The 16,691-nt window shown below is 46.1% G+C and overlaps 1 protein-coding gene across 3 annotated transcripts in view; it reads left to right on the top strand.

The window, feature by feature from the left end:
- Window positions 1-16,691, top strand: part of LOC115942550 (disabled homolog 1) — a 1,065,325-nt gene that overhangs the window by 1,028,892 nt on the left and 19,742 nt on the right. For 2 of the 3 annotated variants that reach the window (XM_081818492.1, XM_081818493.1), the window contains 2 exons: window positions 9,756-9,818; window positions 12,167-12,275. In XM_081818492.1, coding sequence (XP_081674618.1) covers window positions 9,756-9,818; window positions 12,167-12,275 — 172 coding nt within the window. Of the gene's footprint in view, window positions 1-4,993; window positions 5,045-5,135; window positions 5,184-9,755; window positions 9,819-12,166; window positions 12,276-16,691 lie in introns of all 3 variants that reach the window. The other variant, XM_081818494.1, reaches the window with a different exon arrangement.

Here is a 16,691-nt window from a genome sequence, read left to right as displayed (position 1 = left end):
GTCATTACAGAGACATATCCTCCAAGCAGCACCAATTCCTCTATGAGATTAGGTGGATCCAGGAAGACCACTGAGCCCCAGATCTCAGTAGGCCTGGAATATTTTGGCATTAAATGGGACTCCATTCTGTTGTAATGATGATGAGGCTTCATGGACTTCCTTTGAAACATGAATCTTAATTTCCTTTAAAAAGCCCCGCAAATATCTAGCTCTGGCTTACTTCAGGCAATGAAAAAATCTTTTACACCAGAAGAAGCCTGCTGTTTTTGCAAACTGTTTTTTAAATATATATTCCCTAGAGCTAAACTATCAAACTAGCCACTAGCTACATATTGGCTATTTAAATTGAAATTAATTAAAGCTAAATAAAATTTGGTTTTTTTGAAGATTTTATTTCTTTATTTTAGAGAGAGAGAGTGAGCACCAGCAGGGAGAGGGGCAGTGAGGAAGAGGGAGAGAGAATCTGAAGCAGACTCCGCACTGAGCGCAGAGCCTGACCCGGGACTTGATCCCACAACTGCAGGAACATGACCTGAGCCAGAACTAAGAATCAGACACGTGACCAACTGAGCCATCCAGACGCCCCAAAACAAAATAAAACTTAAAGTTCATCAGTCACACCAGCCGTATTTGAAGTGCTCAGTAGCCACATGGAACCACAGGCTACCATACTGGATATTACAGACATAGAACTTTCCATCTCACAGAAAGTTCTATGCGGCAGTGCTGCTCTTGGGAGAAATCATTTATTACATCACATTTTCTGGTTCCCATCTCAGCTCCTCCACCACCCCCACTTTGTTCTTCATTTGCCTGAGTTTTTCCCGTCTCTCTCTGCCAGGAGGTAGGAAAGCAGCTGTTTACTCTTGGCTAACGGTGATAGAAAGCTCAACTCCTAGATACCACAGAGGGAATTAGTCTTCATTAGCATGTGTCTTCCTTGTTAGATCACTCACTGGGGAAAGGTACATACATTTGAATGCCTGGAATCACTAGGTGCCTTAATAGTACCCACTTTGGTGCAGTTACAAATCACTTAAGTTAATCCATTTCTCCTGAGCTTTCTAAATGGATAATTGAATTCTTTCTTCTGCAGTATCGGCCTGAGTTCTGAGTTGAGGTGTAGATGCCTTGCACCCTCCCTGGCCCCACTTCTTTCCACTCCCAAACTAGAATGATTGTATATTCTTGCTCTGCTCTGAGCTTCGGAAGAACGAGGTCTATGTATTATTCATCTTTGTATCTCCAGCGCCTAGCCAGAGTTTGGCATGTGAAAAGCACTCAGTGAATGTTTGTTGAAGAAATTAAGTAATCAATTATGTAATCAATCAAGATGTGTTCAGTTTTCCCAGTAGGACTTTCACTAATTATTCCTACAGAGCATTCATTCCCCAGCACAGTGATTCTGAAGTCTGGCTGCACACTGGAATCACCTGGGCATCTCTTAGAATCTGCTGGTGCCAGGACCCCACCCCAAACCCAGACAATCCAAATCTCTGGTAGTGGGGCCTAGGCATCAGTAGTTCGGTGAAGGCTCCCGCCCCCCAAAGAATTGCATTGTGCAACCAGGGGTGAGAATCACTGCGGGGTTCTGATTTGGCAGCCATAAATATTTTTTCATCATTTTTGACGTGTTCCCCCATGGCCCATCTCACCCACTGTCACATTCGCAGTAAGATTAACAGGAGTTGGACCTTAATAGTTAATTTGTTCAGTCATGGGACAACAGTGTTCCCTCTGCTCCAAACAGAGACTCTGGGAAGATAGACTCCCTGTGGAAGCTTTCTTTCAATGTCTTCATGAAGATTCAGGCTAGAACTGTCTTGAAACAACACAAGAGAATCTCTTCTGTTAAACCCTCACTGGAGACACGTGTACATTATGAGTAAATTTGATGTCATATTGAGTCTTGAGAAGCAGAATGCATGCCATCATAATAAATGTGAGAAACATATCTAAGGGGAAAAAGAAGACTTGAAGATGAGTGAACAAAAACTCTAGTAGTAATTATAGGTAAAGCAAGCTGGGGATGGGGAGGGCCTTAGGGAATAGATTCCAGGTACTGACCACGAGACTCAACAGGGAGGAAGTGCCCTCGTGGCATGGTCTCCCCACTGGCTGGATGAAATGCACGGGTGTCCCTGAAGCTTGCCCTAGACAGGAGGACGGGGGTCCAAAGAATGACTGAGCCAGGATTAAAACAGGAAGGTCACCACCAGCACCGGGTATAAGAGGTGTGGCCAGGAGAATGATCGGGCAAGACTGGCCAGAAGGGAGATGTGAGGGAGAAGACAGGGTCAAGGATGGACTGAGGGGTTCTGGACTAAGGCCAGGAAGTGTGGGGGCAACCTTTTACATGGGGTCTGGTCTATCCTCTCAAGCAGGGGTAGCTTCTAAAGAGGGGCCTCCCATAAATTTTTTTTCTTTCTCTTTCTTTTTCCAAATACCATCTAATAGTAGTTTTCTAACATTAAAAAAATGTGTGCCTCTGTATTCCAAAAGTGTACCAAATGAGACAGGATGAGACGATACTAGGGACCACTGCTATTTATTGAGCATCTACTGTGTGCCAAGCACCAAACAAGACCACACACACACCCCTCAATTAATCCTCTCAATAAACCTGAGACAACATTATCACCAGCACTTTAAAGATGAGAAAACAGGCTGACTAGCTTGTTGTCCAGGATCCCACAGACCATATGTGGCACAGTCAGGGTTCAGTCCACATCCGTGTGACTTCAGAGAGATGACTTTGCTCACACGCCCAGACCACATTTCATCCGAGTGGATGGAAAAGGCCTCCTCCCACCACAGCTCCACTCCTCACTAAAGGCCACCCCTTCTCTCACCAGTGAAGTGACGGACTCATACCAGCGCTGGTTATCCTCACACATTTTCATTATATGGTGGGGGTTTTATGAGACTCTACCACAGGCTGTTTTTCAAATTTATTTAATTCATCCATCATGCTCTGAAGCCATTTGCTTTTTTATATTGGACAGATGTAATGAGATTTTGGACACTAAAAAATGTTTTTATTAAAAGTTATGACCCAGAGCTAGTTGGTAGGGGCTGTGCCATAAATCCCCAGAAGTGTGGGAATTTATAAAGGATAGTAGCGACATAACCTTAACCTTTTAGGCCACACCATAGATTACAGGATCACTTAGGCTAATATTGCCTCCCCCCTCTCCCTTCCTCTGGCCAAATGGAATCATAATAATAATTTATGTGGTTAGCTGATGTGGTTGCTCTTCCTCTCCTCTTTGCCACAGTTGACTTCTGGCAAGCCATGGCCTGGTGGAAGCAGGTGGTTGAGAACAGACTTGGTGGTGGTGGGCCTGGAGGCCCTGCTGTGGTGGGCGTGGGCACGTTGGTTCTCCTGCTCTGCTCTGCAGCCCCGTTACGAGGGCTGACCGACCTCGCACGGTCACCTTTTCTCCAGACTGGGTGGAAGTGGTTATGGGGGATGGTTTCTCCAGTTCTTCATTGCCAACAGGAAGCTCTCCTCAAAAGCAGGGAATGATGCCACTATTTCTGTTCATGCATAGTAATTCCATTTTAATGTCAATATTGTTAGATTCATAATAACGTTGCACTACTTGGAAATCATCCAAAAAATAATCAGCTTGGGCATATTGACCAAAACATGATGACTAAAAAACATATATATAATAGATATTATATATATTATCGGTAATATATATTGTCAATGTGACTTTGGTAATTAGCATTTGTTAAGCAGAGTGCCAGGGTGTCAGATGGTGAGCACAATACAGCAGAAGACTGAAAGGGAATTGCAGTAGAGAAGTTTATTACTCACAGGTCCTGGAGGAGGTACAGAGCACACCTCAAGAGGTCACATGGGGAAAGTCAAGGCAGGCTGCAGGCAGAGAAAGTATGGCAGGCCCTAAGGTGCGTGCCTTTATTAGGGACCACAGTGAAGTGCTTTGGGTCCCCTGGACTAAGGCCAGATTGGTCAATTCAAACCAAAAAGAACAGGGTTTTGGTAAGCTCCACAGGGGTTTCATCTAAGGGGCACATAGGGGAAGGCGGGAGAGACTGCTAATCACAAGACCATTGGGGCACTGGGGGAGTCATATTAGGGGTTTATAATTACTTGTGACTCTGCAAGCTGTTTTTCTAGGGCTTGTTCATGGAAGGGGCTGGTGTCCATTCAAGGCCCCCGAAGTTAGCCCAGCCACACAAATGGATGCCAATGCAGAAATACAGAGTCGTTTAGCAAAATCCTCAACAATTATGAACAATAAAGTACAAAATTAACAAAACAGATTTGGTCAACTGCCAGCTACTTTTAAAACATACATTCGTTCATATATTTTTGAGCACTGCTAGGTGCCAAATCCGCTGTGAGCAGCCAGGATTTGGGAATAAATACAGCATGGTCATGCTTCCAGAAGCACAGTGTAATCAGCACAGATGATGTACTATTACTCTGATGATTTTCAGCTCAGAGGATCAAGGGGAGCTTCATGGAAAAGGTGGCCTTCCAGCTGGGTTTGAGGAATTTGGTGCTTTGAGCTTACAGAGATGAGGAGAAGAGCATTTCAAGCAGAGGGGACAATCTGCCTAAGGGCTCTCACAAAGCTAGCTGTTTAGACTGCTCCAAGAGTTAAAAGAGTTTGGCCAAAACACATGATAGTATTTTTTTTTTTTTCCTTTTAAAACAAAAATCTTGAGTGTAAATAAACATCATGCTCTTATCTGTTGCCACCATTGAGGCGGGCTGGGTAATGTCTGGAATTGCGGGAAGATACTCTGGAAGCCTACAAACTTACCACTGCTGGATTTCCTCCTGATCAGGCCCGTGTTTTATCATCTGCTCCTGCAGGGAACACACTGGCCATAGCTCCTGCCTAGGGAGACCGTGGGAGTGGAAAGCATAGATCCCGTCATCATTAAACTCATAAATCCATGCCATTTGTGTGTCAGACTCTTCATCCTCATTCATCATCCCTTACACTTTCAGAACGGTCACCCGTTTGAGGATTTTGAAGAACGGTTTGCTGCGGCCACCCCGGTAAGAATGAGAGGGCCCTCTCTGGTTAACTGTTTTAGGTCATTATCCCATTGTTCATTTCATGCTCATAAGTCATGCCTTGTGGTTCCAGAACAGAAACCTGCCTGTGGACTTCGATGAGATTTTGGAGGCAACAAAGGTAAGGCCTCCAGGCTCTTGGTAAATGAGGGTCATTCTGGTCATTCTCACTCATGCATTCCATGTTCTCCTCATCCAGCCTGCGTGAACGGCAGCTGGGGGTTCTGCTCTAGTGGGTGCCTAGTCTAACGTTCACGGGCAGATTATCGGTGAGCCCTGTGATGAGGTCAGAGAGTATGTGTGTATGAGTGTGTGTGTGTGTGTGTGTGTGTGTATAGGAGCGGAGCTGACCTGGTGTCATTCAACAAATATATTTCAAGCTCCCAGCATGTCCCGGGCATTCTGATAGATGCTAGAGATTCAGTAGAGCGGGAGGACACAGACGCTGTCCTCAAGGACCTCACGATGCCCCAGTGAACCAGTGCACAGCGTGGGTAAGATGAGGTAGGTTAGTCTGGTGTAGTGTAACATAACAGTACACTGGGGGTTCGGGCGCTTAAGCAGGACGCGCTGAGTGCACGTAAGTGAAGAAGAACCAGGCAAGCAGCGATGCAGTCAGTATACCCTGGACTAGGTATACTGGTTGGCAGCCAGTGCTTATTCAGATTGGTCGATACCCAGGCCAGTGAATAGTATCACCTCTGACGAGAGGGTGTGTGGAACGTCTCTAGGACAGGGGTCCTCAACCTTGGCTGCAAATTAGAATCACCAGGAGAGCTTTGAAAGTCACAGTTACTAGGCTGTACTTCAAACTGGCTCATTCAGAATCTCTAGGAGAGTGGAAAGCAGGCGTCAGTCTTTCCCCTCAGGTGCATCCAAGGTTGAGAACCGCCGATCCAAGTATCATATAAGCTGTTCTGGACAGTGGGGTGGGATGCAAATTGAGTTAGGAAACACTTCCCAGAAAGAAAAAAAAGTCTTCTAATTTCTGTCCTGAAGGATGGGTGGGAGAGGCAATTGGGGAAGGAATAAATACTCTAAGTAGGAGGAGGAACATTTGCAAAGGCCCTGAGGTGGCCCCTCCTGTTGTAACCTGTGTCTCTCTTCTCCATTACACTGCTCTGATTGTGTTGATGGGTCTGATTTTCCATCGAACAGCCAGCCCGTGAGAGTAGGAACGGGAACAGGCTCATATCCCCTGCTCTCGGTACGGCAGCTGATGCACAGTAGGGGCTCCATACTTTTTCTACACGAAAGACTGCCTGATGCCAAAACATAAGGATGGGGCTGTGAGAATGTGTTTGGGGGTCAGCCAAGGACATCTCAGCCTTTATCAGTGGCACTTTCAGAATTTCTCTGCAGGAGGGGGCCTCAGGGTCCGCCTGCAGCCGTCTAGTAGAAGGAAAGACCAGGGAACTAATCTTGAAACCTCAGTGGCACAGCGCTCTAAGTATTATTCGAAAACCATCACTTGTTCACATCAAAGAATGCTGTGAAGGGGCTGGCCCGAGGGACAGATCAAGGACCTTCCTCCTCAGCAGCGAAGCTATCCTTCTCCCCTTCACTGGACAGGGCAGCTTCCAGTGTCCTTCTGCTCACCCTGGGAAATGCCCAGGGCCTAAAGAAGGCAGAATCTGCCATCGGCAGCCTCATCGCTACCAGCAGATGTCTGAAGTGCTGGTAATGGAAAGGCCAGTAGGCATCTTGAACTGACCTTCCAGTTGAGTTCTTCAGATGGATGTCCATCATGGCAGACCCTTTAGGAACCCTAGCTTCTGGTTAGAGAATATTGTGGCTACACTCCCCTCATCTAGGAAGGCTAACTAGGGCTTGTGAAGGGATAGATAAACGAGGTGTTGCTTGGCCTGTGGGTCAAGCCCAGCTTCTTTTAGCTCACCGACCATAGGTAAGTGGTGTTATCTCTTGGTCTCCACTCACGGGCAAAGGACAGCTGGAGAGAGAGCTATGCCACCGGTGAGCTTAATGAGCCTCAGACATGACGATAATGTATTGGAAAATGTATTGTAAACTATAAAATGTTTTACAAATGTGAATGGTTACTTTTAATTCTCTTGAGGCCACTAAAATGATGAATTACAACAATATTATCAGATGGAACATGGTTTGTTAGGTTACAAATAAAAGGACTAGGGCTAACATGGGGGGAGAGGGGTGTGAAAATAGATATTATTCCAGATTCTCAATCACATATGGTTATTAGAATTATTTTTAATTTTTGGCCCAAGAATCCCCCTTTTCTATAAAATTTAATTAACTCGAGTTTCTATTTAAACAGCAAATCCAATGGAATGAAATAACAATCTATGTTTTATGCCTCTGCATGTTTTTCTCGTTTAATCCTTGAGTGAAAATCATCTGGCAAGAGGAAAGGCTGTATCTCAAGAATGAAGGTTATTTTAAAAGTTGTGCTTAAGGAGAAAATTAGCCAATAAATTATATTTATTATGTTAGTAAAAGTGTGCCATAAGTTCAACACATTTGAAATGTAAATTGTGTGACTTAATTATTAACTTCATTTTATTATTTTCCTACCACTGAAAATAGTTGTAGGCCATTTTAAAAGCATTGAGTCCCAATTGCAAGGAAGCCTAGAAGCTTCATGTTAATTGATTAAATAGAAGTATTCCTTATATGAATCTGGAAGAGAGAGCATAAGGATTACCATAGTTTTACCAAATAACATAAAATATTGTAAACATGGTAAAGACTCTTTCCCCAAGACAAGCAAGTATCTAGAGTCCAGCCAAGTCTGGTCCCACTGTGACCTTACTTACCCCTGTCCACTTTGCTGGCCTCCTCCCTGCACCCCTCCACCCTCATGCTCATTACAAATTGCTTTTCTTCCCACCTGCTCAGACTCCTCCAGGCCTCTCTCCTTTTTGCTCATGTCCTTGCTTGCACCAGCCTGGATTATCCTTCCTCTTCTTGTTTGCCCGGCTAACTGCTCCTCATCTTCAGAATTCAGATCAGGTCTGTTCCCTTTAGAAAGCCCTCCTTAAGCTTCTTTGCCAAAAGCTGGCCGACTCCCTTTCTCTCTTCTCCCACAGAGACGCTTGTCGCCGTCCCTGCCACATTGCCTTGAAATTACCTACTTCTGCAGATCATCCCACCAGACTGCAAGCTCCCTGCAGGCTGGGACTTGGCATTTCTCATTATTCTGTTCACCGCACTCAGCACCTCACAGGTGTTAAGTGTGTATGGAAAAAGCATCGTGTAGCTGAGAAGGAAATTAATATGTGTGTGGGGCCTTCCTGTGTGCCCAACACCATTATTCAGTCTGAAAGCTTAAGGGGAAGAATGAAAGTTCATTAACCAAGCTAAACTTCTTTCAGCAAAAAGAGCCTTTTGTGCCTTTTTAACCAGGCTTAGACAAAGTTCAAAGAAAGTCCTGTTATTAATATTGTCAATAAATCTGCAAAGGAGGTATTATCATCTCTACTGTCCAGGTGAGGGAACTATAGCTCCAAGGAGTTGCAGAGGTTGGAAGTGAATCTGTCAACAGGTGTGGGACCTTTTCCAGCACCCAGAGCTCGCTCACTCATCAGAAGGAGAGCACAAACCTTTTTTGGCACTAAGTGTAGAGCTCTAGCCATGCCTGGTTAGTGTTAGAATTCAGGTGCAGGGGTCCCTGGAGGGCAGGCAGGCAGACTCTTCTGGTCCTTTCTATTGATTGATGTTTTTAGGTTCCCCCCAATCACAAGCTGTCACTTAAAATCCAGAGATGAGCCGAAAGAGTTTTTTCCTCAGTGGGCAGGTTTCGCACAAAGCATACGATTATATACTTTAAGGCAGGCCATTTGGTTCCTAGCCATAGACTCCCTACGGTCTCTGAAGCTGGAAGTGTATGCAGATTAATTTCTAAGTATAACTTAAAGGGTTTCTTCTGCCGCTCTGGCTGGCCTTGCTCAGACACTCCTGTATGATGGATGGGGATTTGGACGATACAGTGACTGCAGTGATGGAGTTCCTAGCAGTGATTAATAGTGTATATCCTGGGCTGTTTTTGATGCCCTTCCTCGTATAAAATGATCTGTTTTCTTTTCTTCCAACTACATTTTTTATCCTAAAGACTGACTCTTTCAGAGGCTATCATTCGACTGCATGCTCTGTATGCAGGACATTCAAGTCCTGGCCTGGGTGACCTTGAGGTCACCTCTGTGAGATTCAGTTGATTCATCTGTAAAAATGGGGATGATGATTCCTACCTCTCAGGTTCGTGGTCTTGGGAGCATTTGCCAAGAAGTGGCCATAAAGTCATGTCTCACTGTATCTGACACATGGAAGGCACTTTGAACGCGTGTGTGCACTCAGAAAAGAAAAGTAGTGAGGGGGGTCGCCTTCTTGCCTTTTTTTCCTGGAGAAGACAGACTGTGCTGCGCTTGATGGCGAGTCAGTGCGAAGTGGGATGACGGGTTATGGGAGGTGGCTAAGCCTGAATCTCCTTAACTAAGCCCAGATACGCTACCAGACACACAGAAGCAAGAATTGATTCTGGCTGCCTCCCAGGTGTTGTCTTTAGGATCATGACGTATGGTAATGACCAGCTGGGCTTATTGTGTATATAGTCACGATGACGAAGAAACAAGGGTCCTCATGTCACACCATTTTAAAGCAGCGCCCAGCAGCATTGGCTTCCCTTTGTGGTGACATCATTCTCTTTTTGTCTTTTCAGGCTGTGACCCAATTAGAACTTTTTGGGGACATGTCCACCCCTCCTGATATAACCTCTCCCCCCGTAAGTATACACTGCAGCTCAGCCCTACGTCCCTCCCTTTTCCTTTTTCGGCGGCATGGTGGCGAGACGATGGGCTTTGGGCCAAAGAGGGCTGCTGGTGGGTCTAACCTCTGCCTCTGGCAAGCTGTGTGATTTGGGCAAATTACTAGCGATTCTAAACCTCAGTTTCCTCTGCTGCTTTTTAAAGGAATTATGATACCTACTTCTGTTTTGAGAAGGAAGTGAAACCATGCATCAGCAATCACAGGATCCCCCCTGCGTACTTGCTATACTGCTGGGCAGTGGAGAAAGACATAAACAGGATGAGGTCCCTGCCTGCAAGGAGCACATGGTCTAGTTGGGAATATTGGCAAGAAACTCAATAGGACTACAGATGATGGGGCATTTGTCAACACCTACCCAGAGCCCACCCAGCCAGGTGTTCAGCCCAGGAAAGGAAGCACCTTCTCCCCCGGCCCCTTCTGCCTTGTCCTGTCTCCTGCCTTCTTTCCTTCCTCTCTCCCTCTTCTTTTTGTCTCCTTCCCCCTTCCCCCCACCTCCCAGCTTCGCTGAGCTTCTCATGAAGTTTTGGATTCCCAGCTCCAGTTGCAGCCAGGGTACACATCCCATTGCTTGTCATTATAAGTCACTGCTTGCAGAGGGACAGAGATTGCAGGGAACCCTAACTGAAAAATGAAAAGAAGAAAAAAGCATTAAACCCTAAGCAAAATTGAATCCCAGTGCTTTAAGAACTGGTTGCCTTCAAAGGCAACCCTATGGCCACAGCATAGAACAGAACCGAGATGGGCCCTCCAGGTCTTCCCCTGCCCACTCCCCGGAGGTGGGAGGTGGGCAGAGAGCAGTGAGCCACAGCTGCACCTGTGGAAGCTGCTGAGACAGGGCAGCTCCTCTGGGCTCTACGAGGTCGTGCAGACCAAGGGATGGTGCTATGGTTCATTGACGAGGTGCGCCTCACAGAGAAAAGGCTATAAGCTCACCACTGGGGACAGATGGCACGAGACTCTACTGCCCCTGCTCCCGCCACCTGATGTCCCAAGCAGACCTGACTGTGGACACAGCAGCTCCTGTCTCCGTGGAAGCTGGGACAGGTCTGACCAGTCTCCTTCTCGCCTCTGTCCCAGGGGTAACAGCTGCACCTCGAGCACTTAGAAACTCCAGCTGTGGAGCTAGAAAGGCCTGAAGAGATCTTCTAACCAATCCCCTTCATTTTACAGATGAGCAAACTGAGGCCCTGAGAGGGCATGGGACTCGCCCAGGGTCACGTGGGGGAAACAGAACGGCGTCGATGGTGCTTAAAAGTGCTTAACACGGCAGCTCCCAGCTGTGTTTCTGGCCCTGAACCCAAGTGCAGTCCCAATGGGTATTTAATAATCCCCAGAACAGTGCCATTCCTCCCGCAGGCTGCTGGTCTAAAACTGGCCTTGTCTAATTGCCATGGTTTCAGGATTAATTGCTTGCCTCAGTCTATTCCAAAGGGAAAAGAAAAAGAAGGCTATTATGGCATCGAATAGACATAGTTTCTAGGCGAAAGGCTGCTGTGAATGGGTGTGGGCCTTTAAAACCCTGAGTACTCATGCTTTTCTTTGAGTACCCCTCGGTATCCCTTCTGTCTGTTTATTTCGGTACCCTTCACCTTACCCACCAGTTCCTGCAACAGACCTCTCTCGGATTCCAGCGTGGGCCAGGCACTGTAGCGTTCCCTGCTTCTCAGGCTTCCGTTTTTTTATCATCTTCTTGAAAATATTTATTTTTCTTTGCACGTAAAGATTCAGGCAGAATTCTGGGAGGCACCAGGAGACAAGGGTCTCTGCTCTAGTCGCTAAGCTTTTTTTGTGCATTTAGTCAGGCTGTTTACTTACCATGTATTAAGTGACAAGTCCTGAGCTAAGTGCACAGTAGGTCCAGCGTGGGTGCGTGTCAGTTTAAATCGACCACCTCTAAAGGATGAAAGCCACATATCGTGGAAGAATTTGGCCTGAAAAACACCCCCAAGGGGCAGGGGCTCAAACCAGAGAGTTGTGATACGGGCCACTGTTTGCTGAGCACCTGCTGATGTGCCTCAGCCTGGTACTAAGTGATTTAAATGCATGATCTCGCTTCATTATCACAGCTGCTTTAAAGGTAGGTAGCATTTCTCCTGTTTTATGGTCAGCGTCCACAGCTGGCTCCCGGTGTGCCCACCACATCGGTGGCTTGGAGCATGACTGGCTTGTGCAGCAGCACCACCCCACCCCACCCCCCGCCCCGCCATCCCTTACTTCCTGCACCTGCTGCCTCCCATCCTTGACGACTGCCGAGCCAGGTCTCCCGGCGGCCTCACGCGCCCTCTGCCTCTCTCTGTCTGACAGACTCCTGCAACTCCAGGTGATGCCTTTATCCCGTCTTCATCTCAGACACTTCCGGCGAGTGCAGACATGTTTAGTTCTGTACCTTTCGGCACTGCTGCTGTACCCTCAGGTAAGCTGTCCTCCACCTGCTTCCTTCCTTCGGCCTCCGCCCGTCAAGGAAGGGACAGGGTTGACTTGAACCAGCTGTCAAATTATGCCAGAATACCTGTGGAGCTAGCAGCCTCTCCTTGTGACTCTTCAGGTGACATTAAGAGGCCACCATTGGGAGGCAGGGAGTATTTACAAACCCGTGGTATGCTGTAGGCTGGATTTCAGTGATGCCTTTCACCTGGAAAAGTCAAGATGCTAGGTTACTCCGTACACAGCTTCCAGGAGCTCCGTGCACACCCAGCCATGCAAATCGGCACAAGTTCATTTCCTCCTGTCCATCTCAGCCAGAGGGAGGGAGGATGGCAGGTGGGGGTAGGAGCCCCCACAGACCTCTGGAGATCTGGTTGATAGGACGTGTCTGCTCCTTCGGTAGAGACTCAAGAATGGGGAGGCTCTCCATGCAAAGTGGGATGCTGAGGGGCAGAGCAAATTGCTAACAGTGAATTTGGGAAGGTGATGGGGCTCTTAGTGATTTGGAAGGTTCTGCTTTCTAAGCATCCTTTAAGATATATATACACTACTTTTACAACAGGGTAAATATATATATTTACAGATGAGCAAACTGAGGCCCAGAGAGGGGATATATAGAATATATTATACACACACACACACACACACACATATATTTAAATACATTTACCATGTATTAAGTGATAAGCCCTGAGCTAGGTGCACAGTAGGTCCGGCGTGGGTGTGTGTCAATTTAAATCAACCACCTCTAAAGGATGAAAGCCACATATCGTGGAAGAATTTGGCCTGAAAAACACCCCCAAGGGGCAGGGGCTCAAACCAGAGAGTTGTGATATTGGCCACTGTTTGCTGAGCACCTGCTAATGTGCCTCAGCCTGGTACTAAGTGATTTAAATGCATGATCTCGCTTCATTATCATAGCTGTTTTAAAGGTAGGTAGCATTTCTCCTGTTTTATGGAGAAAGGTGTGTGTGTGTGTGTGTATATATATATATATATATATATATATATATATATATATATAGTGACAGTATTTCAGGTGAAGCACAAATTGGTGGGATCTCAGATATCTTAACTTGTTTTCATGGCATCAGGCACTCCACGTAGCCAGGCCACTCTAGTTGGAACGTGGCCAGAGATGGTATTCCACTCTTTACATGCATGAGAGCCTTAAAGACTGTTTTCTTTCTTTAGCTACATATTTGAAATCTGTCGCTTCATCCTACTATTTTGTTCTTATATACAGCCAATAGAGCCTGAATATTTTCTTTTTTTTTAATTTTTATGTATTAATTTATTTCAGGGAGAGAGAGTGTACACATGCAAGCGGGGGAGAGGGGGCAGAGGGAGAGGGAGAGAATCCTCAAGCAGACTACCTGCTGAGTGTGGAGTCTGATGACATGGGTCTCAGTCTCACAATACCAAGATCATGACCTGCGCTGAAATCGAGAGTCCCTGACACTTAACCGACTGAGCCACCTAGGTGCCCTGAGCCTGAATATTTTCAAATACACGTCTTCTTGCATTTTTCTATAAATAATTTTCATTACATAGCGTTAGAAGAAAATTCTTGACACCAAATGAACCTTGCTGTTATTCAAAGTGAAGTAAAAATTCATACTCTATTCTGAAATGGTTAAAATTATTCCCCATGAGCCCAGAGATCATTATGAACTTTCAGAAGCAAAAGAGGTTGGTAGCCAATGGTTCTAACTAACACTTTAGAATCTGCAAGTAACCCAGATGTTTCATTGGCTAAGCTTCCCGGTCAAATCTGTTTATCCATCCCTAAAATGGGACAGTGGTGCTGACTAGTTTTCCTTACCTAAAGTGGGTATTAAAATTTCCTTGGGAATAGTGTGATAGAATACGTCCTTTCAAAGAAGAATAACAGTTTTCCATCAGAAATGTATCACCTTCCTGCGTTGAGACTACACATACTTTGCCCTCATTATAGCAGGTAATGGGAACTCGAGGCCCCAAACTCACCAACTTGCAGACGTGTTCATTCCACAAATACCCCCTGAGTATCCACATGAGGCAGGCCCTGTTCTAGGAGCCTGGGGTGTGTCCGTGAATATAACAGGCACAGGTCCTGCCCTCAGAGAGCTTCCTTTCTGTTGGGGAGACGAGGCAACAACATAAAAATTAGTAACTTACATAATAAGTCCGTGAACGGTAAGTGGTATGGCCAGAAAAAATGCAGAGCAGAGTGTAGGGGCTTTGGAGCAGGTGGAGGACACGTGTAAATGGAAGTTGTGGTCGGGAGGGGCTCATACAAAGGTGAGCTCTGAGCAGACTAGAAGGGGTGAGGGAGAAAGCCAAGAAGATGTCCGGGTGAAGAGTACTCTAGGCTCTAGGCAAGGAGTAAATGAGAGTGACGCAGTCACACAGCTCCCGGTCCTAATGTGTGAATAAAAGCCCTCAAGGACCTGCCCATGCCATGCACATGACTGCTTCTGAGCCTGTGTGTCACATCAGGGCTTTGAAGACCTGGTTTCAGTCTTGCTCCTTGACCAGCCGTGTTGCAAACTACGGACAAGCCACTTCATGTCCAGATTCAGTTTCTTCAGCTGCTAAAAAAGAAAAAAAATATATATATATACATATATATGTATCGATAGATTACCAATAGATTACCTCCACTACTTCAATGTTTAGAATGGAAGTGTGAAATTAATTTCAATGAGCACATTTTTGCTTCTCGACGCTCCTGCTTCTACGTCAGTTAGACTGAGGAACAAAAGTAGACTTCAGTGGGTAATCAACTGTCAGCCTTTTCCTCCTTGAACCGGTCCTAAAAGTCTCTGCAGACACTGAGGCTCCATCTGCCTGTCCCCAATTGTCCAGCCGGTGGCAGGGAGCCAGGGACACAAACCGCGGTTTGCAGTAAAATGGATGGGCTGCTGGGGGATTTTGCATCCAGTGGGCTGGGTTTGAATCCGGGCTCATCTATTTATGTACATTTTAAACTCCTGAGCAAATTACTTAACCTGCCAGAGCCAGAGTTTCTAAATCTTTATAAATTAATCAAAAATAATACTTCCCTTGCAATGATACCATGAGAATTAAATGAGAAAACAAAGTGAAGCACCTTGAAAATTGCTGGGACCCCATAGAGGCTTCAGTCAGCAAATAGCTGTTGTTGCTACCGTTATTATTATTATGACTCCTATTTGTAAAGTAGAAGAAAATGTCCTACCTATATTTCTTCCTCTAGCCTTTTTGGAATATTTAGAAAAACATCCGTGTAATAAAGGTTAGATCTTTGGCCTCTTAACTGTGCATGGCAGAGCTGGCCTGGGGGTTTAGAGAATGTACTGTGTATAAATACAGACCCTGCCACTAGCCAACTGTATAATACTCAGCTAAATCTCTTCTGAGCCTCAGGGAGCTTATCTGTAAAATGGGGATGGTAATTCCACTGTACAGAACTGGTCTGACGATTGCATGAGTTAATACACATAGTGGAACATTTAGAACAGTGCCTGGTGGTGGTTCTATAAGCAGTCAACAGGTGTTTGTAGCTTGTCCGTTAGGAGCGCCGGCTCTGCTCCCCAGGCCCTGTGGTAGCTGCCTCAAGCCTTCCCCTCAGCCCGCTGCAGTATCTCAGACACAGAGTAAAGAGATACTGATACCAACTACACAGAGGCTTGTTGCAAGGATCAGTGTCAAAAGTGTCAGTTCCACGAGGGCAAGGATTTTTTTTTTTTTTTAATGTTTTGTTCTTCACCACGTCTCCAGAGACTGAAACAGTGCTTCATACCCAATAGGGCTCTTTTTGAATGAATGAATGAATGAATGAGATCACGTAAATAAGCATTACCATCCAAGTTCTGCATACATATTGGGGGAGTCCCTTAGATTTCAGTGTTTTTCTCACATTTTAGTCTGCTCTTTTAATTCAGATAATGAGGTATCCCCAGGTGCAAGCATCTGGTTATGAATTGCAATTTTCAGCCGTCCTTAAAAATCTAACTGCAAGGCAGTAATGCAGGTGTTCCCCTCACTTCACGGCAAGGAGATTTATGATTGATCTGAACTCCGTGGCATAAACAGATGCTCCGTGGCACCTCCTCCCTCTGCTGCTGAACGTTAATGAGTAAATGTTACTAAGCTGCTAAGTGGCTGCTGTGGCAGCCACCGAGTGGCTTGCCCTGTCCACGGCTGCCGCAGCCTGCCACCAAGGGGTCCCCTCGGGCATGCCTGATGTCATGGGGCCAGACAACCTGAGCTCACAGGTCTGGGGAGAGCCCAGGCTGCAGAGACCCCCCCCCCCGGAAAAGCGAATGAGACCTGCGAGTCCCCGAACATGGTACCCAATTACCCTGTGCTGTTTTTTTTTCTTCTGAATATTGTCCTTGGGTCTGAAGCAGATGGCATGAAGCCAAGGAGACACGCTAAT

The sequence above is a fragment of the Leptonychotes weddellii genome, chromosome 4 (assembly GCF_054177405.1).
Source record: "Leptonychotes weddellii isolate Sample4059 chromosome 4, ASM5417740v2, whole genome shotgun sequence".
NCBI classification, from domain to species: Eukaryota; Metazoa; Chordata; class Mammalia; order Carnivora; family Phocidae; genus Leptonychotes; species Leptonychotes weddellii.
This window is presented reverse-complemented; position numbering and strand designations above follow the sequence as displayed.